Raw genomic sequence first — 23,442 nt, forward strand, 5'->3', positions numbered from 1 at the left:
ACGCGCACCGCAGCGGTGGCGGCGGCGGCGGTTCCTGTCCAGGGGGCTGAGAGCGGCGGTCGGCTTTGAGGCGAGCAGCGTTGCGGAGGGGCGCGGCAGCGGCGGCGGCAACTCAGAGCTCGGAGCCGGAGTCCGGGCTCTGCTTCCAGAGGCCGGCTCGGAGCCCGCCCGGTCCTCAGGGCGGCGGCAGCGGCTGCTCCGGGTTACGGCCTAGGCCTAGGCGAAGCCTCGGGCTCGAGTGCGGTGAGGCGCCGGCGGAAGGCGCGGCCCGGGCGGCAAGATGAGCGTGGAGGCGTACGGCCCCAGCTCTCAGACACTCACCTTCTTGGACACTGAGGAGGCCGAGCTGCTCGGTGCCGACACCCAGGGCTCCGAGTTCGAGTTCACCGACTTCACCCTACCCAGCCAGACGCAGACGCCCCCCGGCGGCCCCGGCGGCGCGGGAGGCCCAGGCGGAGCGGGTGCAGGCGGCGCGGCCGGCCAGCTCGACGCGCAAGTGAGTTGAGCGGCGCATGGCGGCGCCGGAAACCGGGCGGGAGCGGGAGCTGCGGCGCCAGGTCTCAGTTAACCAGCCCTGGGCCCCTGTGAACCTGCGCCAGGTCCGAGTTTGTGCTGGTCCGAGCTACCGGCCCCAGGTCCAGTTAATAAGCCTGGGTGTATGCTTCCTACTCTGGCTCCTTAAACAAAATCCCTATTGACCATCTCTAGTTACCCACCCTAGATTCCTGTTTAACTGCCCAGGTACCTGCCACCTGCCTTGGGTCCTTGTTACCTGTCCTAGATCTCTGCTACCCTACCCTGGTTCCCGTTTACTTACCCCTTTCCCAGATCTCTGCTTCCACCTTCAGCTACCTTTTCCAATACCTCTCCCAGGTCTACCTGCCACAGTCATTGCCATCTGCCTCAGGTCCCTACTACATACCATCTCCTCTAATTCCCTGCCTCTTGTCCTAGCCACCTGCACCTAGTCTCTGCTACCTGTCCTGTTTTCCTCCACCCAGCTAGACTGGGCAGTGACCTGCATTAGTGTCCCTCCTCCTGTATAGCACAGAATCTGCTCCAGCTCAAGGCTTATGCCAGAACTGCCCTCACTCCCCTTCTAGGTGGGTCTAAGGTGACCTACACTAGGTTTCTCTGGCCCTAGTGCTATCCTCTGGACCCACACTGTCCTCCAGGGTCACCTATTTGGCTAGTCCAACCATCCCATCTCACCCTCTTGCCACTTCCATCCACCACGCCTCCAGCCAGGGTTCAAGTTTGGTGGAGGGGCTCTCTGGAGCAAATCTAGGGTTTTGGCGCCTCGGGTGGAAACAGCCCACTTTGTGGCTGGTTAAGGTGGCTGAGAGACAGCTGCTGGTTCGTTTTTTCCTTCTGGGTTGCCTGTTGCTGAGACCAGTGTTATGTAACTCCTAGGCTCTGCTTGGAAAAGTTGGGTTTGAGTTTTGTTCCTTAGAGGCAACCACAATGGGTATCACACGGGTGACTGTGCCCTGGGGAGGGGCTTTTGTTTTGAATGACAGACTGTCGGTGTAGGCATTTCAGCTTGGGCTAGGGACAGGCCATCCCTACCTCCCTGTCAAATGGCTGGCTTGGTGTTGGGCACCTCTAGGCTTTGTTTTCCTGTATTCTCTGGGGAGCTGCCGACTAGAGCCACAGGTGTTCTTACAGTCCATGTGTGTGCTTAGGGCTAGGGAGCCACCACCAGTCTCCAGCAGTGATCTCAGACCGAGTTCCGGGAGGGCCTTCGAGCTGGCTGGTTGAGTCATATTTGTGGGTAGACCACCCACTTGGGCTCATTTTCAGCCCTAATAGGAGAAGAAGGCTGAGTCAGCCCCTACTGCGGTGCAGGATCAGGTGTGCCTGCGTGTTGTTTCTAGCTATTTACCTTTAGCGTAAGGAGGTGGAGAGAGGGCAGGTTGCCTGGAGGAGTGAAGTGGCCCAGAAGGCCAGTCCTCCTGTTAGTTTCCCCACTAGGTAGACCTATTTACCTACCTACCTTCCTTCCTTCCTTCCTTCCTTCCTTCCTTCCTTCCTTCCTTCCAGCCTTATGGGCCTGGAGAGGGGCACTGTGCAGCAGGCTGTGATGGCACAGCTGGGGAGACCAGGAGTGGAAGTGGGGTGCTTCATCTCAAGGTCTTTTAGCTCTAGCTAATGTACAAAGCAGACTTGTGCTATGCGTGTGCTCACATGGGTGTGCCCTGCTCCGCCAGTTGAAACCATAGATTGAGCCATGAGCTGCCGCCCACCTGTGGCCTCTCATCATAAGGGAGGGAGGGAGGGAGGGAGGGAGGAGGGAAGAGATGGAGGAAGGGAGGAAGGGAGAATGGGAAGGAGGGAGGGAGGGCCTTCAATCCTGTATTAGGAAGACCTGTATCTGTGGGCAGAAAGTGAGCAAAATTGGAAAGTGGAAAAAATCCTTTGCACACCCAGTGTCCTCAGCCACCAAAAACATTGCTTTTCGTTATTTATCCTTGGAGGTGAATGGGTCACACAGGGGATCCTAGGAGGATAGACCCCCTACTCAGTAGGTTGAGCTGCCCCTGTGGGCTGCTGGCAGTTCTCTTCTGGCTTTATTGAAGCAGAATCATGGAACCTGCATATATCCCTGGAAAGCTGACAGGACAGTGGCCTTTTGGGCCACCATCATTAATACCAAGTAATGTCTCAGCATCCTGAGTCCCTGTACCCCCAGCCTCTCTCTTCAGCCACCAAGAATCCTGTGGCCTCTGTGGATGTGAATGTCTCAGGCCCTTCCTTTGCTGGATAGATGGCATAGTATACTTGTCCTGTGTCTCTCATGTTTGTGGTTCATTACTTTGGAGTGCAGACAAACCACAGGGCCCTGTTGTTGCTGTCATAACCTGAGTGCCCCTGTGCTGGTATGTGTTGGTGTATTCTTTTTGGGACTGAGTGGCTGCACTGCACTGAGCCGGAAGGTACCTTGGGAGAAGTTTATAGAGGAAGAAGCTTATTCTGGAGTCCTGTGTCCCTCTGCATGTGTGGCTCTGGATACTGACCCTGGGAATTTGACCCTGAAGTCTAGAGGTAGAGGACTGTTGGCTCAATGTTGGAGAACCCCATTTTGTGTGTGAAAGGCCCTACTGTTCATTAGAACACTTGAGGGTCCAGGAAGAGTGTGCTGGCACTGTTTTGCAGAGTCCCTGAGATAAGACAGGCTGGTTTCCCCGATCTTGACTTTCAGATCCCTTTTCCTTAGAGAACCAAGAGGCGACGTGAGTTGTCACTTGAATGCAGGCTTGTGGGAGAGACCCCTGGTCTCAGCTCCTGAGTGCTGCTGTCACCTTTCTTTCTGACAGTGAAGTCGGTGGGAACAGGACCCACTAATGGAGAAGAAGTATCAGGGCTTGACTGTAGACACTATCAGGATAAGAACGACCAAAGAGGGAGCTGGGGCCAGGGTAGGGGGCACCAGATAGGATTGAGTTGCCCTTGTTGGGATGTGATGGGTCTTTGGGGACCTGTGGCATCTCCACTGTCACATGCTTTTTAGCACATAGGCCTTCTGCCATCAGTGAAATAGCAAAAATCAGAATGCTAGAAAACAGATGCCACTGTGTGCCCATACTGGAGACTTAGGATTTAATGGCAACAAGGACTCTGATATGCTCCTGTGCTCCAGTACCTCCTGGTCTGTCTTCTTCACAGGGACCTATCATCCCGTCCAGCCTCACTGTCCACAGGCGGCTCCTTAGCCTCATGGGCCACATCATGCCTGCTACGGTTCAGCCTCCTGTACGGTCCCATTGTGGGTGTGTGGAAACCTGTCCTCTGTTGAAGTGCTGAGGCTCTGAGAGCAGAACTGTGGGTGCATGACTATGACATTTGTCATATTTAGCCCCTTCACCCAGCTCTGTCTTACTAGGAGAGAAGTGAGCAAATCAAGATCTCTCAAGGGCTCTGCCTCTGTGAGCCCTCCTCACTGCTGGGAACAGCTGTTATAAAGTGAGACAGTAGTCACTGTGGCTCTCCTTTGGTGCAGTTCCCTGGGCAGCACATGCACCCATGAGGCCCATTGGCCAGTGGTCACAGGTGAGGCTGACGGCAGCCCCGAGGCCCTCACGATGCTGTGGCTGGGACTGGCGCCACCTCTGTACCCTCAGGTGTTCCCACATGATCTCTTGACAGCCTGTGGCCTGGCTTCTACCCTCACAGCATCTTTTTTTCCTTTCCTGCATGGTGGATTGGTGGAGGAAGGCCTGACCAGCTGCTCATGGTGCCCACTCTGAGACACTGAGAGGAAGGTAGCAGGATGACCTGAGTGCCTGTGGCAGCCTTTGGGGGTCACCAGCCTCGATGAGTTGGGAGAGCGTGGCCTGGATGTGGTTGTGCTGTGGGTACTGTGATCTGTCTTGGACAGAAGGGCCTTGAGCAAGGCTAAGAGGAAGAGTGGCAGAGGATGGATGGCACTGTGTGACTCTGATGGAGCCGTAGGGAAGCAGGGGTCTCTGGCAGTGCTGCGTGCATGCCTGTGGACATGTGTAAGTTGCCTGTAAATGAGGCCCTCTCTTTTAGTGGCTGTTGAGCCCCACCCTGCCCTTCTGGGCTAGCGAGAGAAGAGGCACCTAGAGCCACAGGTGCAGGATTGGTGGCCCATAGCTTCAACAGTTTGGTGGTCACTGAGGGGGTTTTCTCACGGTTTGGGACAGTCTGTTCCAGCTCTTCACAGCCCTGTCCTGGGTGCATGCCTGCAGTACTGCTGCTTCCTCAGGACTCAAGGGTGCTGCCCTGTGAGGGTGTAGTTCCCCTTCGTGGCCCTGCCCATGGGTTTAGCCGTGCACTCAGGTCATCTGTCCTTGCCACTTTTTGCTGTGTGGTCCCGTTCTGTGTGCCTGTGGGAGAGGGGTGAGCTCATACCACACAGAGAGCAAAGGTCAAAAACCACAGGATGGAGAAACGAGGGCTTCTTGCTGAATTGTCACCTCTGTAAGTCAAAATGGTTTCGACTCAGTTTGAGTCCAAATTAAGGTTAAGAAAAGTTAAGAGCCACACTACACTGGCAGTGAGCAGCCCCAGCTGGGTCTTTATCCAGACACTACGTCTGTTCTGCAGCTGGAAAGGCCGGCTGAAGGGATGTGGCTCTTCATTGGTTTGGGGTGGAGGATGCCCCATTTCTTTGTAGCCAGCTACCCTAGGCTACACACCTCCCACTCATCTCTTGCTAAGGGCCTGGGAGAGCAAAGATGACTCACTTTGTATCTCAGCATTGTGTTTTGAAGGCAGACATGGATTTGGCTAAGACTCTTGGGGCCTTCTGGAGGGCAGGCTCTCCTCAGGGGTGGGGCTCCTACAAGGAACGGGCCAAAAAGTGTCCCCTGGGGCCAGATCCAGATCCAAGGCTGCCCTGGCAGGTGCTGTACACCTCGAGGGGCATTTAGCCAACCTAGCTGAGGGTTAGGGCAGCATATGTCAACCAAGGTCCTAGGGCACCAGCCAGCAGACTTAAGTGGTGTGATGCCTGTGAATCCTGGAGTATGCCTCTGGTCTGAGGTCATAGCAGCTTACAATGGGGACTTAGTTTTTGTAAGTTTCTTCTGGAAGCTCTATCACAGGGTCTGAGTTCTGTGTATCTTGTAGGAATTAGTCTTCAGGCTGGTGACCCTATTGGCCTTGATTACTGAGAAATTCAGGGTGGACCTAAATGTTACTGTGTTAGAGCAGACTTTCTCCTGATTGGGGCCCGAGAGACACAGCTTTGGCCCTTGAATTGGCTGGGCACAGTGACCCGCCAGCATGCCTTTCAGTCTGGTGAGATGGGAACTGTGCCCTGGACTTCCCCACGGGGCAAGGACTTGCAGCACTGTGCTGGCCAGGCAATAGTGTCCATTCAACCTACTGTGTTACCTGCTGTGGGCTCTGGCCCTGTTCTGTGCCTGGTGCTGTCCCTTAGTGTTAGCTCATCTTGTCACTATCTGGGACCATATGTCTCTGAGAGCCTGAAGGTGTTTGCTCTTTAACAATCACAAAATGTAGAGGAGGCCCAGTTGTGATTGGTGTCATGGCCAGTCCAGCTTGGCTTTTGTGGGATGCTGGAGAGTCCTGTATTTGTCTCTCAGGGTGACCAGGGCATCCTGTCCCTTAGCTTGCATGAGGGCTGTGAGCACAAATGTATGCTATTAGGATCTTGGTGTCCTGGTGGTACCAGTCCCACACTGACTGGTGGCACACGCAGAAAGGATAGCTGCTTCTCTCCTTATTTTTGAGACAGGATCTCCTGGCTAACCCAAATCACTTATGTAGCCAGGCTAACCTGGACTCACTCTCAGAGATCTGCTTCTCTTTGCCTCCTGCACCACTGTAGTTGGCCCAGAGAGGCCGTTTCTTGACATGAATGTGTGGCTGCTGTACAGATCAGCAGGGTGTGCCCACCCAGAATTCTTGGGGCTCCATCCAGCTCCACTGAAGAAATAACTACCTCCCACACCTGGTGACTTTCTCTGGCAGTCAAGGCAGCTTCCTCAAAGCACAGGTGCAGGCATCAGCTACACAGGTCACCTGGACGGTGGCTCAGGGCAACTCTAGGATTCCACCTCATCCCCATGTGCGTGTGTAGCAGACACCTGTTCATGGCACAGACAGGCAGAAATTGGAGCTCTTGTTCCTGTGTGGGGAGTGGAAAATGGTGTGGCTATAGGAGAAGTGATGCTCGCCTCAGAGCAGCAGGTGTGCTGTGTGGGCAGGAGTATTGAGAATCTGCCGGTCTCCCAGTCTCCCACCTCTTCTACTTTTCAGACCTGTGAGACCAACAGAGCCATCTAGGGTAGGACCTGCCCTGTTTAAGCTCAGCTCCCAGGCAGGCTCCGAGCTCTTGCTGGCGTCTTCTGTGTGTGATCCCATGCACCCTACTGAGTGCTGAGGTGGGAACTCCTGCCCGAGAGTGCTAGCAAACCTGTCATTTTCTTGTGCTTCAGCATGTGCGACTGGCTTCCTAGAGGCTGATGTGGCACTGGGACACTATGACCTTTACCAGCTTTGCTATTACCTGGAGCTCCAAGGTGGGTGACGGTGGACCTTATTAGGTTCTGTCTAGCAAGGCTGAGGTTTTGGGTAGGAGGGTCCTAAGCTAGTGACCCACAGGACTTGGCTCAGGGAGGTGAGCAAGTCAAGTTCTGTAATAGCCCTACTTATAGACACTCCCTAGTATCGTCACGCACAGAGTTCAGAATGGCTGTGGCTCTGGAGAAGGGCTTGTTGAGCGACCATCGTGGGACAGACATTTCTTAGGGAGAAAGAATGCCCTGACATGCTCACTCACTCAAGGCATCAGCCCTGTCACAGTTTTAAAGAGATCCTTTGCAGTGATAAAATGGTTTGGTCCAGAAATTGGGGCCAGGGCTAGAGAGAGCACTGGTAGAACTCCACCTGGTACATATGAGGCCCTGACTCTGTCCCTAGTGCTAAGGAAGATGAATCCAGAAGTTACGATGGGTCTTCCTTTCTGAAAGTTTTTAGATAGCAGAGCTCACTCCCCCTTGCCTGGCTCTAGAATCATCAGTACAGACACAGGGTGACTGCAACCAGGCTGAGTCCCCATGTGTCCCAGTTATAGGGTGCGTTTTGGTGGTGTTGGGAATTGACCCAGGAATCCTGGCCTTTCTTGGGTATTCTGTTTTTAGGGTTTGAGAAATGACTGGCAAATATCTGCATGTAGTATGGAAGGCTCACATCTATATCTGGGAGGTAGCTGAAGATTGAGGCTGGGGACTGGACATGACTGATATCCATAGCTAGACAAGAGCTTACCATGGTTGGTCAGGAGGTGTCTGCTCCTTTCTCTTCTTGAGTCCTGGTGCTTGGCCTGGGGACTTTGCTACTTCTAGGCTCCTGAAGACACCCGGTAGCTAAGTGCTGGGGGTGCTGACTTAGTGCTCTGGAGCTGAGGTTCCTGGGGTGATGGTGGAGCCATGGCTCTTCAGTGCAGACATCTTATGCTGCACTGGACTTTGAGGCTTTTCATGGCTATGTGTTTCTCACATAAGGCATAACCCGGGCATGTGAGGCGGTAGCTTCCAGTTTCTGCCTCAGCCTGCAGAGCCTCTATGATAGGACTCAGGTAGACTTAGGTGTATGTCTTTGCATTACATGGCTATCCCTAGGATGTGTATGACAGATTTGAAACAGTGGTTTTGTTCTGTGCCCCTTGGCTGTGGGAACAGTTTTGGCATGGCTGAACTGAGTGGGACCCCCTGCTGCCAACCAGCACTGACCCTTTATTTAGTCCTGCTTGATAGAAGAGCATGAAATTCAACAGCAGAAACCTCACGAGTGGGGCCTCTGGGTGCCTTTGGTGGCCTGCCTTGGTGATGCTGTGCTCTCTGTAGGTTGGACCAGAGGGCATCTTGCAAAATGGGGCTGTGGATGACAGTGTGGCCAAGACCAGCCAGCTGCTGGCTGAGCTGAACTTCGAGGAAGATGAAGAGGACACATATTATACCAAGGACCTCCCAGTCCATGCCTGCAGGTAGGCTGCAGGGCTCCACGGTCCCTGATGCTTATTTAGAACCCTGAGCACAGTACCTAACACCCCAGATTCACAGGGCTCTGTGCGTCCCCTGTCATAGCCGCTCAGCAAGGACCCTGAAGAGCCAAGGCAGGGCATGGATCCTGACTAACTCAGCTCCATCAGGATCACCTGAGGGAATTGGAAGCTTAAAGAGTTGGAATGTCCTTGGGAGGGGAACCCCAGTGCAGCCACCTTCACCCCCATTTAAAACCCCCACCTGCTTGCCCGCTACAGGGCTAGTTTGGCCTCTCCCTCCACACACCTGTCTCCTGCAATAATGGCTCTCTCCTGATTGACAAGTGTTTTTGGGGATAAAACGACTTTATAGTCCACAGGCAGGCTCACTTGGAAGCCCTAGTTCTCCTTGCCACCAGGAGTAGACTAGGAGCCCAGTGAGAGCATGTTCTGGTTCGACACCTCATGCCCCAACCTGCCCGGTGCACAGCAGAGCTATGAAGACCCAGTGATTCAGGGCCCTCATAGCAGCATCATGAGCCTGGGCTGGACATGCCAGTCCCTGGGTGCATAGTGCCTACCTTCTGGAGTCAGGTGCTCCCACACCCACAACCGTGTTAGTAACTGACAGGCTGAAGGGGAGGGACAGGATCACATTGGGCCTGTGCCGCCTAGGCATCTGTGTTGCCCTTGCACTGCTAAACCAAATCCGGAAGCTGCAGGCCAGCCAGCACTGAGTGTTGATGTTTGGGCTTTTCCAGTTACTGCGGAATCCATGATCCTGCCTGCGTGGTTTACTGTAATACCAGCAAGAAGTGGTTCTGCAACGGCCGAGGAAATACTTCTGGCAGGTAGCTAACAGCCATGCATGTGTGTTTAATCAGCAACACTAAGGCTGCTGTGAGTTACGGTGATGTTGGAGCGAAGCTGGAATGAAGTGGTGCTGCTGAACCTGGGCTCCCCCTTGACTGGTGTAACTTGAAACAGATGGTGGCGTGTGAGCACTTCGACATGTTTACCCTTGACTGATTCTCTGGCTCGCTCATTGTGTGAGGAGTTTGGCTTAATTCGGTTCTCAGGCTGCGCCTGTCTCTCGTGAGATGAGGCTAGCCGCCTGCCTGTCCTCCTTCCTGGGAGGCTGAGGGCACACAGCTGGGACAGTGGTTCACGATTCCAAGTCATCAGGAAGAACTAGAGCTATCCCTATCTGAGTGCTTCTGCTGAGCCCCAACTTCATGCTGGTTCTCGTGCTAGTGTCAGGTATCGGGAGACACTGCTGGAGAGAAACGTCTGGGCCTGATGTGCCTGTGTCCCACTGCCAGCAGGGGTGTAGTTTGTGAGGACATTCTCTAAAAGGAATGCCACAGAAAGCTGTAGGTACCAGGTCTACAATGAGGCAGGGGTAGCATCTTTAAAAGGTCTTAAAGTCACTTTCAGGGACTAGACATCCCATTCTCAGGGGGAGGAGTAAGACCTGCAAAGCCAAGAATGGCTGAATGGCCACCAGGGGGCTCTGGTGAAGGTTTCATGGGATCATACAAAAAGACAAGTGTAACTAAGACAGTCAGGAAGAGCTGGCAGAGCCCGAGAGCCCTCAGGGATGAGGTGGCCAGCCAATGTGAACCATCATTGGGGTAGGCTATGTCCTCATGTGGCAGGGGGAAGAGAATAGAGCTGTGGTCCTCAGGGCAGCTCCTTGCTTACAGCGGCCAGGAGGTGACCTTCTTCTGTAAGTAGTCATGAGAGAAAGGGCCTTCTTCCTGGAAGAAGCCATTGCTGTGCCCGCCTGCCAGAGGTTAAGTTAGCACCATAAACTGGGGCTAAAGAAAGTGGGACTGGAGGAAAACTCGGGTTGTGTGAGCCAGTGAGCAGTTTCCTACAGGCAGATGGGGTAGAGCAGGGCTGTGGCTCCCTGGGCGCCTGTGCCCATGAGGTGTGACCGTCTCACGCCTGTGCTGACAGGCCATGAACAGTACTAGACATTTTGTATGGGGTCCCAGCCTGGAAGTGCTGAAAAGCCAAGCTCAGGGTGTTAACTGCTGATGGTTTCCTGGTCTCAGCCACATTGTAAATCACCTCGTGAGGGCAAAATGCAAGGAAGTGACGCTGCACAAGGACGGGCCCCTGGGTGAGACAGTACTGGAGTGCTACAACTGTGGCTGCCGGAACGTCTTCCTGCTGGGCTTCATCCCTGCGAAGGCGGACTCTGTGGTGGTGCTGTTGTGCAGGTGAGCTGCCCGTAGCAGGGCTGGGCTGGGCTGGGCAGGGCAGGGATGGCTCAAACCAAGGTCTGCGTGTATTCTGGCCTGGTGTGGTAATGTACACTTTTAACCTTACCATTGGGGAGAGAGGCAGAAGTATCTCTGAGTTCAAGGTCAGCCAGGCCTACATAGTTAGAACCTGTCTCTAAAAACAGAAAAAAGGAAAACAACAAGTCTGCCGTGAGCTGAGGCCAGAGCTGATCTTGTAGATGCTGCTGCCTTCTGGCTAGTTAGATGCCTCCTGGGCCAGGTCCCAACCCTCTCTCCTGCCCCACAACTGCACAGGCAGCCCTGCGCCAGCCAGAGCAGCCTGAAGGACATCAACTGGGACAGCTCCCAGTGGCAGCCCCTGATCCAGGACCGGTGCTTCCTGTCATGGCTGGTCAAGATTCCCTCTGAGCAGGAGCAGCTGCGAGCACGACAGATCACTGCACAGCAGATCAACAAGCTGGAGGAGCTCTGGAAGGTGAGCCTCCCAGTGACAAATGGGCATGGCCGGCCAGCCTCACACTGGGGCCTTTGGAAGGAGGGGAGGGAAGGACATGACCCAGGGCTCTGTAGGGGACATAGTGAATAGTCTGAGTAGCTGGTTTAGGTTGCGACAAGATTCCTATTCCAGAGAGATCTGTCCTTGTCCCAAATGACAAGTCAGGGCTCCAGGGTAGGTGTGGGGTTCTGCTCTGACTAGCTTCAGACTCTGACCTTGTTCTCCAAGTCTGGCTCAGGGTATCAGTTGAGCCCCCTCTAACCAGAAATCCTAAGTAGTGTTGGACAGAAACCTTCTAAGCTTATCCACTTTAGTCTCTTTGCAGTTGGGTGGTCAGGTTCTTGTTACCTCAGTATGTCCGGGTTCTCTGCTGTCTGCCACAGTGAGGCTCCCTGAGGGCATTCAGTCAAAGGGGAGCCATGTTGGTACAGAATATGGGAGATGGACCTGGCTTACTGGGAGAAGCCGGGCACTCTGGCAGCTGAATCTGGGGCTCCTGGTTGTGGGCCTGAGTATTGTGCTGGGCCCTGGGGGTGCTGCCAGGTTTCTTGGGCCCAAACGGTGTTGGACATGCCCATGGCCATCAGGATAGTAGACTCAGCGCAGTCCTCGGCCCAGTGGCCACTCTACCTTGAGGGTTCTTGCTGAGGGGCCTTGGGTTTCTGCTAAGCTCTTGACCACTGGCTGCGAGTTAAGCAAGACAAGGACAGCACTATTCTTGGCCATAGGAAAATCCTTCAGCAACCCTGGAGGATCTGGAGAAGCCGGGCGTGGATGAGGAGCCGCAGCACGTGCTCCTGCGGTACGAGGATGCTTACCAGTACCAGAACATCTTCGGGCCACTGGTCAAGCTGGAGGCTGACTATGACAAGAAGTTGAAGGAGTCACAGGTGACATGGCTGGGCCTCTAGCAAAAAAAAAAAAACAAAAAAAAACAAAAAAAAAAAAAAAAAAAAAAAAAAAACAACCGAGTGAGGGATTCTTCCTGGGCTTGCGCCTGGGTGGAAGCAGTCGTGCAGAGGGGAAACCCTCGTGTCTGCTTCACAGCTCTGTCTGCAGCTCCAGGAACATTTCTGGGATATGGGACCCGTGCCACCAATCCCCCAAAGTGCCTTCTCTCCCTACAGAGCCTGATGTGTGGGGTTTCCTGAGGCTCTACAAAGCTTGCTTCTGGGACTGGCTTAGGCAGTGGGCATTGGGGGGTCCTGGTTGCTTCTTCCCCAGATGCTGGAGTTCCTGGCTGTGTGTGCTGTGCACAGCACAGCACAGACATGGCCTTCCTAGAGGCTCTGAGCTGTGGGGAGCCCAGCCTGTGAATGAGTGGTGGGGCTAACTGGGCCCCTGTTTCTCATGTGTTCAGACTCAAGATAACATCACGGTCAGGTGGGACCTGGGCCTTAACAAGAAGAGAATCGCCTTCTTCACTTTGCCCAAGACTGACTCTGGTAATGAGGATTTAGTCATAATTTGGTTAAGAGGTGATTTTAAGTTTTAAAATATTTGTGACCATAAGTAGCATAAAATTCCTAGTCCCCCATATCATGTCCCTTATGTGAACTCTGCATGGTGAAGGCCATTTCCCTCTTGAAAGTGCTAACTCTGCTGCTCCTTCCTGCAAGATATGCGGCTGATGCAGGGGGATGAGATCTGTCTGCGGTACAAAGGGGATCTGGCACCCCTATGGAAGGGGATTGGCCACGTCATCAAGGTTCCCGATAGTATCCTTTGCCACATCTGCTAGGAGGATGGGTGCTGTCCCCAGGGCCCTGATGTGTATGATTCCTTCCTCTTTCCAGTTTGTGGGACATGCACTGTGTGTGTGTGCGCGCGTGTGTATGCATGTGTGTGCGCGCGCGCTTGCACATGTGTGAAACAGCCTTTGGCTGCTCATCAAGGGGAACTGGTCTAGTGATGAAGCCAGGGACCCTGTAGAAGGTGACGTGGAACAGGAAACAGACTTAACTCAGTTGCCAGATTATGGTGATGAGATTGCCATTGAACTCCGCAGTAGCGTGGGTGCCCCCGTGGAAGTGACCCACAACTTCCAAGTGGATTTTGTGTGGAAGTCAACCTCTTTTGATAGGTTTGTATGAAGACCATACCCCTGGGGGCCCCGTCCACCTTCAGTACCTGTGATCCGTGTGGGTTTTACACTGGCTTTCTTTATAGGATGCAGAGTGCATTGAAGACCTTCGCTGTGGACGAGACCTCTGTGTCAGGGTATATTTACCACAAGCTGCTGGGCCACGAGGTGGAAGATGTTGTCATCAAGTGCCAGCTGCCAAAGCGCTTCACGGCTCAGGGGCTCCCCGACCTCAACCACTCTCAGGTGCCATTGGGCCCATAGGGGCAGGGTCTGTGGGGGCTGTAGCCTTTGCAGCTCTGCTGATGCTCAGTCCTTGCAGGTGTATGCTGTGAAGACTGTGCTGCAGAGACCCCTCAGCCTCATCCAGGGCCCTCCAGGCACAGGCAAGACTGTGACATCAGCCACCATTGTCTACCACCTTGCTCGGCAGGGCAATGGGTAGGTGCTTAGGAGCAACAGCTTTGTGGGTGGGAGGTGGCAGTATCACAATACGGGCACCTTGTGTGTTCCACAACGCACAGACCTGCCACACAGGAATGAGGGTGAGGCTGCCATGGAGCTGATGGTGGCGGGTGACAGGAAGCTTTACTTGTTCTACCTTGGCATGGCTGTCCCTGCCTGTCACAGCTGCACAGCTTTTCTATTGCCCTTTGCTGAGCTTCTCTGGGCGATGCTGACAGCCTATTCCACTCTCTGCAGGCCCGTGCTAGTCTGTGCTCCAAGTAACATTGCCGTGGACCAGCTCACGGAGAAGATCCACCAGACTGGGCTGAAGGTCGTACGCCTCTGTGCCAAGAGCCGTGAGGCCATTGATTCCCCAGTGTCCTTCCTGGCTTTGCACAACCAGATCAGGAACATGGACAGGTGAGTGTCTCCAGCTTGGGGCTCAGTACAGACTGCACCCTGCTGCTGGCACTGACTCCCACCCCATTGTCTGTAGCATGCCTGAGCTGCAGAAGCTGCAGCAGCTGAAGGATGAGACAGGCGAGCTGTCATCTGCAGATGAGAAGCGGTACCGGGCGCTTAAGCGCACAGCTGAGAGAGAACTTCTCATGGTGAGCTCAGTGCCAGCCCAGGAGCGTTGGGGCTGTTCCTTGTGGGCAGAGGGGCCTGAGAGACTTGTCCAAGTCAGAAAACTGGTAGCATGTCTGTGCCTTTGCTTTTGAGAGCTTGGAGGGCCCTCGTCTCCCTGATCTGTGCCTACTGTCAGAGACATGGCTGCCACTCTTGTCAATCTCTAGTCTAACAGCAGCCCATCAAAACTAGAGTCTCAGCCTTGGGGTACCACCAGCTCAGCACTGTCCTAGAGGCAACTGTGTCTGCTGGGGAGTGTGCTTCAGAAGGCTAGACCACTTTGAAAGTTGATGTGCATGGTCACCTGTGATGCTCATTTTTGGACTCCAGGAGAAGTGGCCTGTTTACTTGTTGGGGAACTGTGGAGAGCCAACCTTGGGCAACACAGCAAGACCCCGCCAGAGCAGCTTTTGCGTGTGCACCACAGGAGTGCCTACTCACACAAGAGTGCCTACACACACAGGAGTGCCTACACACACAGGAGTGCCTACACACACAGGAGTGCCTACACACACAGGAGTACCTACACACACAATTGCTGGGTGGGTGTAGAGCAGGACATTCCAAATCCTAAGCCATCTGGCCATGGTGAGGCAGGCAGGCACAACGTGCCCTGATGTCTCTGCCTTCCCCAGAATGCAGATGTCATCTGCTGCACATGTGTGGGTGCTGGTGACCCGAGGCTGGCCAAGATGCAGTTCCGTTCCATCCTCATTGACGAGAGCACCCAGGCCACTGAGCCTGAGTGCATGGTGCCTGTAGTCCTTGGGGCCAAGCAGGTGGGTACCTGTCACTCATGTGGCCCTTGATATCCCCTCCTGTAGTGGTGCTGGGTGACACAAGACCTGCAAGAGGTTCTTTGAAGGGGGCCGAGTCCCGTGTGTTCCACTGCCCCCGCCTCCTGGTGCTCGAGCAGTACGCACTGAGCAGCCCTCTCCCCACTCAGTGGCACTCAGTCTGCTGCTTTGAGACGTAGAGGCCAGCCTTTGTCCCTGTGGTAGGCACTTAGGAGCATGGAGCCTGAGGTCTAACCTGAGGGACTTCTTATTGCAGCTGATCCTCGTGGGTGACCACTGCCAGCTGGGCCCAGTAGTGATGTGCAAGAAGGCAGCCAAGGCCGGGTTGTCTCAATCGCTCTTCGAGCGCTTGGTGGTGCTGGGCATCCGGCCCATCCGCCTGCAGGTGCAATACCGCATGCACCCTGCACTCAGCGCCTTCCCGTCCAACATCTTCTACGAGGGCTCGCTGCAGAATGGCGTCACTGCAGGTAACAGTTGGGTCATGACCTCACAGTCCTCCCTATGGCTGTCAAGGTGCTGTTGGAGTGTGGCTGCCCCACACACACACTGGCCATGCACAGCTGGTCTGTAGATGGGCCTGCCTGGGAGTTCTGGGGTTGCTGGGCCTTTCACCGTGGCCATCTCATGTACTGGCTCCACCCCTTGGCCATTGCTTTGTGTTGGACAGTTCCAGGATAGGCACCCTAGACAGAACTGAACCTCCCTGACAGCAGGGTTTTCTTGACAAACCATCAGTGATGAGACCAGGGAAGTAGATTGCGAGAGCCTGTCTTTGAGTTCAGCAGCTGGTGACGTCTATTACCTGTGGTAATTTGAAGCTCTGTGAACAGAGAATTTTAGGACACTAGGGTCACCTAAAACTATTTATGGCAGTGACCCCTTCAGGGTCTTTGCACAGTGTCTGTTGGGAGGACCTAGAGAGCCTGGGTAGTAGGCAGAGCGGTCTGTGGAGGCCACTGCCTATGGTGCTGTGCTATCAGCTCAGCCATAGCTACAGTGTCATACACACACCCTTGGAAGCTGTTTGTGGCTCAAAGCTGTCATGGCAGGTTGGTTCAGAAACAAAGTGGGCCTAGCTGTCCTCCATGAAGCCTGAGTGAAGTGGAATGAAAGGTTGCTATCTGACTTGCTTTGCAGCATAAAGGTGTTTTTCTTAAAATTTTTTTACCAGCTGGGCATGGCTCTCAGCTTTAATCCTAGGACTTAGGACCAGACAGGCAGGCTCTCTGGGAGGTCAGGGCCAGCCAGGACTGCGTGCTGAGAGCTGTGTCTCTGGTCTGCCACATGGATCCAAGTAGCCAGAGGTGGGGACAGCACCACTCTGCTGGACCTGCTATTCCCTCTGTGACTGCCGGAGTATGTGAGACTCCTGGTATTTCCTGGGCTCGGCCGCTCTTGGTCATTGCTTGCACAGGAAGTATCCTTGTGTCCCCAGTGGGCGACTATGTCTTAAACAGTGCTGACTCAGCCCTTTTGCTGCTCTCAGTGTGTGCACTTGAGCCCTGGGCTTCTTAGCAGTGACACCTTCTGTCTTTCCCTGACAGCCGATCGTGTCAAGAAAGGTTTTGACTTCCAGTGGCCACAGCCTGACAAGCCCATGTTCTTCTACGTGACACAGGGCCAGGAGGAGATTGCCAGCTCTGGCACATCCTACCTCAACAGGTGTGCAGCTGCGTCCCTGGTATGGAGCCCTGTTCTCACCCTGGGCTCCCAGACCCAAAACCCAGAGCATCTTACTTCTTGGGTGGTTCTGCTTGTTACAGCATGTGAGGGGAAGTCACAAGGCTCTTGTTTCTTCTGGAGCCTTGGCAAATGGCAGGGACGGGCAACTGTCATGTGGCCTCCTGTGCCCCTTTGGTTACTGGAGGTTTATCAGGCTGGGGACATGTAAGGAGCCTGTCACTGACAGCCAGATGTTCTCAGGACGGAGGCAGCCAATGTGGAGAAGATAACGACAAAGCTGCTGAAGGCAGGCGCGAAGCCTGACCAGATTGGCATCATCACTCCCTACGAGGGCCAGCGCTCCTACTTGGTGCAGTACATGCAGTTCAGCGGCTCCCTGCACACGAAGCTCTACCAGGTACCCCCAGACCCACTGACCCACAGGTCGGTGCCTTCAGCCACAGTAAGTGTATGCTGGAGACAAAATTAGAGTGTGGTGCTGTCTCAGCACCTTGGTCACACGAGCACAGGTTGGTCTCTATGAATTTGAAGTCAGCCTTGATTGTCAGCCTTAAGACAGCCAGGGCTGTTCAGTAAGGCTTTGTCTTGAAAAGAAAGCAGTCTAGGGACAGGACAGGAAGGGGCAGTCCCACCTGAAAGGCATGGTACTTGTACGTTGTCTGGGCGTGTGACAGATGCAGAGCGTTGGTTGGTTTTGTATTGGGGTTAGCATGGCCAAGGATTGACACCATAGCGCCTACTCAGTCTCTGCTTCACTGGGCCTGTGGTATCTCTGTCACTGGGGACCTGTAGCATCTGGCTGTACCATACTTAATGATGCAGCTCCTTCCTGTGCAGCTGAAGGAAGAGGCAGGAGAGCGAGGGGCCGGGCTGTGACTGACAAGACACTGTCTCATTCAGGAAGTGGAGATTGCAAGCGTGGATGCCTTCCAGGGCCGGGAGAAGGACTTCATCATCCTGTCCTGCGTGCGTGCCAATGAGCACCAGGGTATTGGGTTCTTAAACGACCCCCGGCGTCTCAATGTGGCTCTCACCAGAGCAAGGTAGGCCACAGCCCATTGCTCCCATCCACCCTCCACCCACAAGAAGACCCTCCCTATCATCCATTTTACCCATATCTGTCCTGGAAGTAGACGTGCATGCTGGAACCCCATCTTGAGGCCTACTTGCTACCCTACTGATTGAGGAACACAACTCCATGATCCTATAGGACACAGATTGAGCTCACAATCAGCATTTGGAGAGCTGAGAGTGCACTTAGAGTTCCCACTGCTCAGGCGCACCTCATGTGTTGTTTGGTTCTCAGCACCCAGCTGTTCACGTTCATGGTGCTAGCCCTGGACAGTGGGGTTGAGTGAGTATGGCCATGGGCTCAGTATGTCGGTTGCCCTGCAGGTACGGGGTGATCATCGTGGGTAACCCAAAGGCACTGTCGAAGCAGCCCCTGTGGAACCACCTGCTGAGCTACTACAAGGAGCAGAAGGCGCTGGTGGAAGGGCCGCTCAACAACCTGCGGGAGAGCCTCATGCAGTTCAGCAAGCCTCGCAAGCTTGTCAACACCGTCAATCCGGTGGGCCAAGGGGCTGGCCTGGGACCTGGGGAGGCTGGGAGCTCTGAGCTAACTCTGCTGCTGTTGACTGACACATTCCTCACTCTTGTGCCACCTTGCAGGGGGCCCGCTTCATGACTACTGCCATGTATGATGCCCGTGAGGCTATCATCCCCGGATCTGTCTATGACCGCAGCAGCCAGGGTGAGCCTTCCTGGCAAGCACCAGTCTGTTTACCTTCCCATGACCCAGTCCGAACCTGTCACCCCATGGGTGGCCTCCATCTGGAGCTTGTCAATAGGTGTCTAGCTTCTCCAACGAGGTTCCCAAGGGCTGTTCTGGCCTCTGCTGTTGGTTTGGAGCATGGTCTCTTGAAAACTGCCGGGACCTCCTGTCTGCATAGGCTGCCTGAGTGCTGCTGCCCGTGTCCACCTCAGCCAGGCTGGCCTCTGCTTTCTGGAAGCTTCTAAGTTGCCTAGAAAGCTCCATTGTGGCCAGATCCTCACCAACCCTTCTATGTTTCTTATTCTCTACCAGCACCCCGCATGTCACTCGACCTCCCTCTGCTCGCCTACTTGTCTGGCTGATGTAGTAGCTATAGTTCAGGGCAGCCAGTGTCCACTGGGGCCCTCCATCTGACTCCCAAGTGTTTTGCAGGCCGGCCCTCAAACATGTACTTCCAGACCCATGACCAGATTAGCATGATCAGCGCAGGTCCCAGCCATGTGGCTGCCATGAACATCCCCATTCCCTTCAACTTGGTCATGCCTCCCATGCCACCACCTGGGTACTTCGGACAGGCCAACGGGCCAGCTGCTGGTAAGTGCTTCTATCACTGCCCTGGCTCCTCTCCTAACTTTAGGTAGAACTTGCCATATTTCACTGCTGTCTTTTAGGTCGGGGCACCCCAAAAAGCAAGACTGGCCGTGGAGGCCGCCAGAAGAACCGCTTTGGGCTTCCTGGGCCCAGCCAGACTACCCTTCCCAACAGCCAGGCCAGCCAGGATGTGGCCTCACAGCCCTTTTCGCAGGGTGCCCTCACACAAGGTTATGTGTCCATGAGCCAGCCCTCTCAGATGAGCCAGCCTGGCCTCTCCCAGCCAGAATTGTCCCAGGTGGGCCTTCACCATTATACTGGGGGTGGGGGGTGGGGGGGGGAGACACACAGGACCATTATGCCTCCTTTCTGAAGGGTGAGTGACCCCACTGCTGTGGGTCTGAGGACTGGGTGGCTGTGGGCTAGTGGCTGCCCTGGCCATGTTCACACTGCCTTTGCCTTTCAGGACAGCTACCTCGGTGATGAGTTTAAATCACAGATTGACGTGGCACTCTCACAAGACTCCACATACCAGGGAGAGCGGGCATACCAGCACGGCGGGGTCACCGGGCTGTCCCAGTACTAGAAGGCAAGTGCCCTAGTGGGCAAACAAGGTCTTCCCAGCCAAACTGGGCCAGTAGATGTGGGGTGTTGGCAGGTCCTACCTCTGCTGGCTCTGACACCTCTCACCCTGTCCCTGATCACAGGTAGCGGCGGAAGAGCTAAGCTATGTGGCTTAGTCTATCAGCATCTTATTCTGGGTAATAAAAAATAAAAATAAATGGATACCTGTTTTCCACTGCTAAAACTGAAGCACCACTGTGTGAGCAGCCGAGGAGAGGAGAGGAGAGGAAAGAGGAGCAAGAGCGAGCAGAGAGCGGCCAGGGAGGACGACAGAGCGGAGCGCCGAGGAGCGGGCGCCCCCTGCGGGCGGCGAGAGGAGAGAGGCCCGCACCGCTGCGAGGCCGGCCCAGCGCCGTGCCCGCCAGAGGGAGAGGCCTCGCCAGGACCGGCCCCGCTGTTCTTTTTCTTTGTTTCTCGTGATTGAGGGGCTACGTTTTAGCAGGACGAACTTCGCGTTTCTGTGCCCAAGCGGGCGGCCAAGAGCATCAGCGCGCGGTCCCAGCGCTAAGGGGTTTCATTTAAAGAAAATACGGTGTTTGGGGTTTTTTCTCTTTTTTTTTTTTTTTTTTTTCTTTTTTTTTTTTCCCCCTCAAAGATTCTTTCAAAGGAGTATGGGAAGTACTTGGATGAGTTTGTCTCTAAGACCCGACTGGTGGACCTGGGAGATGAGAGAAGCTTCCGGAGAGGCAGTGCTGAGAAGCCCGAGCCCCGCAGCCTGGGATCACCGCCAGCACCGCAGCAGGAGGGTTTTGAGTTGGAGCTTCAGAGGCTACAGGCGAACTCGTGAGCACGGCCCGCGGGTTCTTCCCCATCGTGGGTGGAGGCCTCATTGCTGGGCGCCCTGCCCCGGCCCCCCCACCTCCCGCGGCAGCCACCCAACCCCTACCCAGGCACACCTGCGCCAACGCAATGGAACTTAATTTTTGGTCAAATTTGTTTTAAGCTTTTTGTCACCAATAAAACATGAACAAACGGTCCCTGCTTTTCGCGTGGGGCCGTCCCTGAAAGGGTGTCCTGGGTGGTCAGCGACAGCCACACTCATCCACCACCATGTCCTCGTAGTGGCGCAGCACCACGTTGTCACTATTATCGAAGAAGAGCACGGAGATAGGCGACAGACGCTCTGGCACGCAGCAGGGCGAGCCTACACCCGGGGTGGGAGCAGCTGCGTGCATGAGCGCGCGCAGCACAGCGTGGTTAAGTGCAGGCGGCCCGCCGGGTCCCCTCAGTGTTTCAGGTAGCGCACACGTGCCCTGGCAGAAGTTGGCTAGAAAGCCCCGCGGCGCAATCACCCAGCGGTGCCAGCCCACCTCACGGAAGCTCACGTGCAACCGTCGGGTGCGACATGTGCCCACTGGACCACCTCCCACCCTGGGCTCCGTGTGGCGCCGTGACCGCGGCAAGGGACACAGGCGTGGGTCCAGCGTCACCAGCAGCAACGAGGCCTCAGCCAGGCGCCCACAGGTTGCAGCGGCCCCAGGGTGCAGCGCCAGCGCCAAGCGCAGAGTGCGCGGCACCGATGCGTTAGCCGCTACTGCAGTCCCCAGTAGGTCTGCGCGCAGTGGCAGCCCGGGTGGCGTCTGCACGCGCAGTAGCTCAGGCCCAGGATGCTCAGCCTCGGCCAACAGCGCCACGCTTAGCTCCCACCCTCGTGTATCTTCGCTCTCAGCCTCCAGCCGCAACTCTAGGCGCGCGCGTGTTGGGCGCTCTATGGGCTCCACGCTCGACAGGTCAAAGACGACGGTCCACTCGGGGCACAGCCCTGAGGTTCTGGCGGGCTGTATGATCCTGGAGGACAGACCTGGAGGTGCAAGGAGAGAGCGGACATGGCGCAATGCCCCAGCAAAGGGGCTGGGCTGAGACAAGGAGGAAGGGAAGCGCTGAGAGACAGGAGCCCCACTGACGGATGGGGTGGGGGCAGGGCACCCGCTGCAAGGAAGGGACACTGTGGGGCATCATGCCTACAGTTGCAGACATGGGCGGAAGGGGACGTGCCAGCCAGTACCTGGGGGCCCAAAATGACCTGAAGGAAGGCATCAAGGGATATGAAGTGGCGGGATGGGGGCAGGGCTGAGATGGGGCCCTGGGAAGCTGCCAGCATGTGTCCCATGATTTTAGAGAACTAGGAAAACAGGGTCCCAGCTTGCTACTAAGCTAGACAGGTCGCGTGAGGGACCCTCAGTCTCATGGACCCTTACCCAACCACAACCCCCTACTCACCGCTGTCGGGGATGTGGCGCACAATGTTTCCGGCAACCCCCAGTTCCTCCACGTGGCATGGTTTCAGAGGGCGCCCCACTCTGGCCTCCTGGGGGTTGCGGCTGCGGAATAGGCGCCACATGACAGGAGGCACAGGTCGGAGTGTGGGGACGCTCCGGGGCGTTTCGGGAAGCCCGAGAACCTGGAGCAGGGCGGCAGCGGGGCCCAAGGATGCTGGCGCGTGGGCCAGGGTCGTTGAGGGCAGCAAGAGCAGAAGGAGGAGGTGGTCGCAAAAACGGTGGCAGACAGGGAGCATTTTCCTCCCAGGCGGTGTCCAAGAGAGTCAGCAGAGTCCACTGCGTCCAGGACCAGTGGGCTGGTGACCGTAGGTCGAGGGTGCTTTGAGGTCCTGGAGGGGGCGTGTCCAGACCCCACTTACCCAGAGGGCAGGACTGGGCTGGGTCCCAAGGTGGGTGGTCGAGAATTGACCTGAAAGGCGGAGCTGCTGGCAGCCAGAGTCCCTGGAGAAGGGTGGCATCCTGCATCTTAGGGCGGGGCCATCGTCCTGCAGGCGTGGCCATGCCGCCAAAGGCGAGGCCAGGCCTCCAGGGGTGGGAGCAGACCTCCGGGGACTGGGTCCAGTCTCCAGGGGCGGGGCCAGTATCCCAGGTAGGACGGGACAGAGTCCTGGATGGCGGGAGTTGAGGACAAGAGACTCAGAAGAGTTTGTCCTTCACCAGGCCATTCCTTAGAGGCTTCCTAGGGGCCAGAAGTAGAGACAGATTAGTTTGGGATGCCCATGCTTCCTTCTCCCTGTCGAATAACTTCACCTCCCCTACTTCCACCTCCGCAAGGATCCTCTCCCAACCCCACCCCCCAGACAGGTAGAATTCACTAGGGTCCCTGCCAAACAGCACTTGCTCCCTGGTTCCCACCCAAACCATCCTGAACACTCAGAATCTTTGACAAAGTGTGAAAGGTCCCCCCCCCCCCCCCCCCCGGTGCTGGGGGTGGAAGGCAGACCTCGGCTACACTCTATGTCAGAGCATTCGTCCTGTCACTCAGAGAATGGCAGCCTGATGACTAAGCTATTCTTGCAGGAATTATTGGCCAGACTGAGGTTCCCTCAATAAGAGAAAAGCCTAGTAGTTTCTGCCTCTCCCCTCCCAGCCTTCAGTAGACAGCTCCTGAGGGAGGTGCACAGGGAGCTATGTTGGCAGGGGTCCCTGGTGTCCCTCATCTCTGTGCAGTTTGTGGTCTTGGGGAGCAGGTAGCTCCAGGGATGGTAGTCAGAGGTCAGGCCTCCAGGGCCTGATGTGCTGAATTCCCAAGCATTACTCTATATATGAGGTCTGTAGCAAGTGGGCCTTCCTGCCTCATATGGGTT

The 23,442-nt window shown here is 55.5% G+C and overlaps 3 protein-coding genes across 6 annotated transcripts in view; 1 reads left to right on the forward strand and 2 right to left on the reverse strand.

The window, feature by feature from the left end:
• On the forward strand, positions 1 to 20,833 carry Upf1 (UPF1, RNA helicase and ATPase). 4 transcript variants are annotated; one of them, NM_001427359.1, is given in 24 exon segments: positions 1 to 496; positions 8,340 to 8,479; positions 9,238 to 9,327; positions 10,537 to 10,704; positions 11,023 to 11,203; positions 11,953 to 12,114; positions 12,585 to 12,669; positions 12,844 to 12,942; positions 13,199 to 13,307; positions 13,394 to 13,553; positions 13,630 to 13,748; positions 14,010 to 14,174; positions 14,251 to 14,365; positions 15,020 to 15,163; positions 15,438 to 15,651; positions 16,729 to 16,846; positions 17,108 to 17,264; positions 17,768 to 17,910; positions 18,263 to 18,437; positions 18,539 to 18,620; positions 19,074 to 19,235; positions 19,313 to 19,530; positions 19,699 to 19,821; positions 19,940 to 20,833. In NM_001427359.1, coding segments are annotated over 23 exon segments (3,342 nt in total). In that variant the 5' UTR covers positions 1 to 280; the 3' UTR covers positions 19,819 to 19,821; positions 19,940 to 20,833.
• Cers1 (ceramide synthase 1) overlaps positions 20,777 to 23,442 on the reverse strand; it is a 15,366-nt gene continuing 12,700 nt past the window's right edge. Inside the window, 2 exon segments of the mRNA NM_001044230.2 lie at positions 20,777 to 21,657; positions 22,077 to 22,814. Of these exon segments, the coding sequence (NP_001037695.1) occupies positions 22,772 to 22,814 (43 nt within the window). The 3' untranslated portion in view covers positions 20,777 to 21,657; positions 22,077 to 22,771.
• The window catches only part of Gdf1 (growth differentiation factor 1), a 15,366-nt gene continuing 12,700 nt past the window's right edge, over positions 20,777 to 23,442 (reverse strand). Inside the window, 2 exon segments of the mRNA NM_001044240.2 lie at positions 20,777 to 21,657; positions 22,077 to 22,814. Of these exon segments, the coding sequence (NP_001037705.1) occupies positions 20,879 to 21,657; positions 22,077 to 22,371 (1,074 nt within the window). The 5' untranslated portion in view covers positions 22,372 to 22,814 and the 3' untranslated portion in view covers positions 20,777 to 20,878.

The sequence above is a fragment of the Rattus norvegicus genome, chromosome 16, assembly GCF_021556685.1.
Source record: "Rattus norvegicus strain SHRSP/BbbUtx chromosome 16, alternate assembly SHRSP_T2T, whole genome shotgun sequence".
Lineage (NCBI taxonomy): Eukaryota > Metazoa > Chordata > Mammalia > Rodentia > Muridae > Rattus > Rattus norvegicus.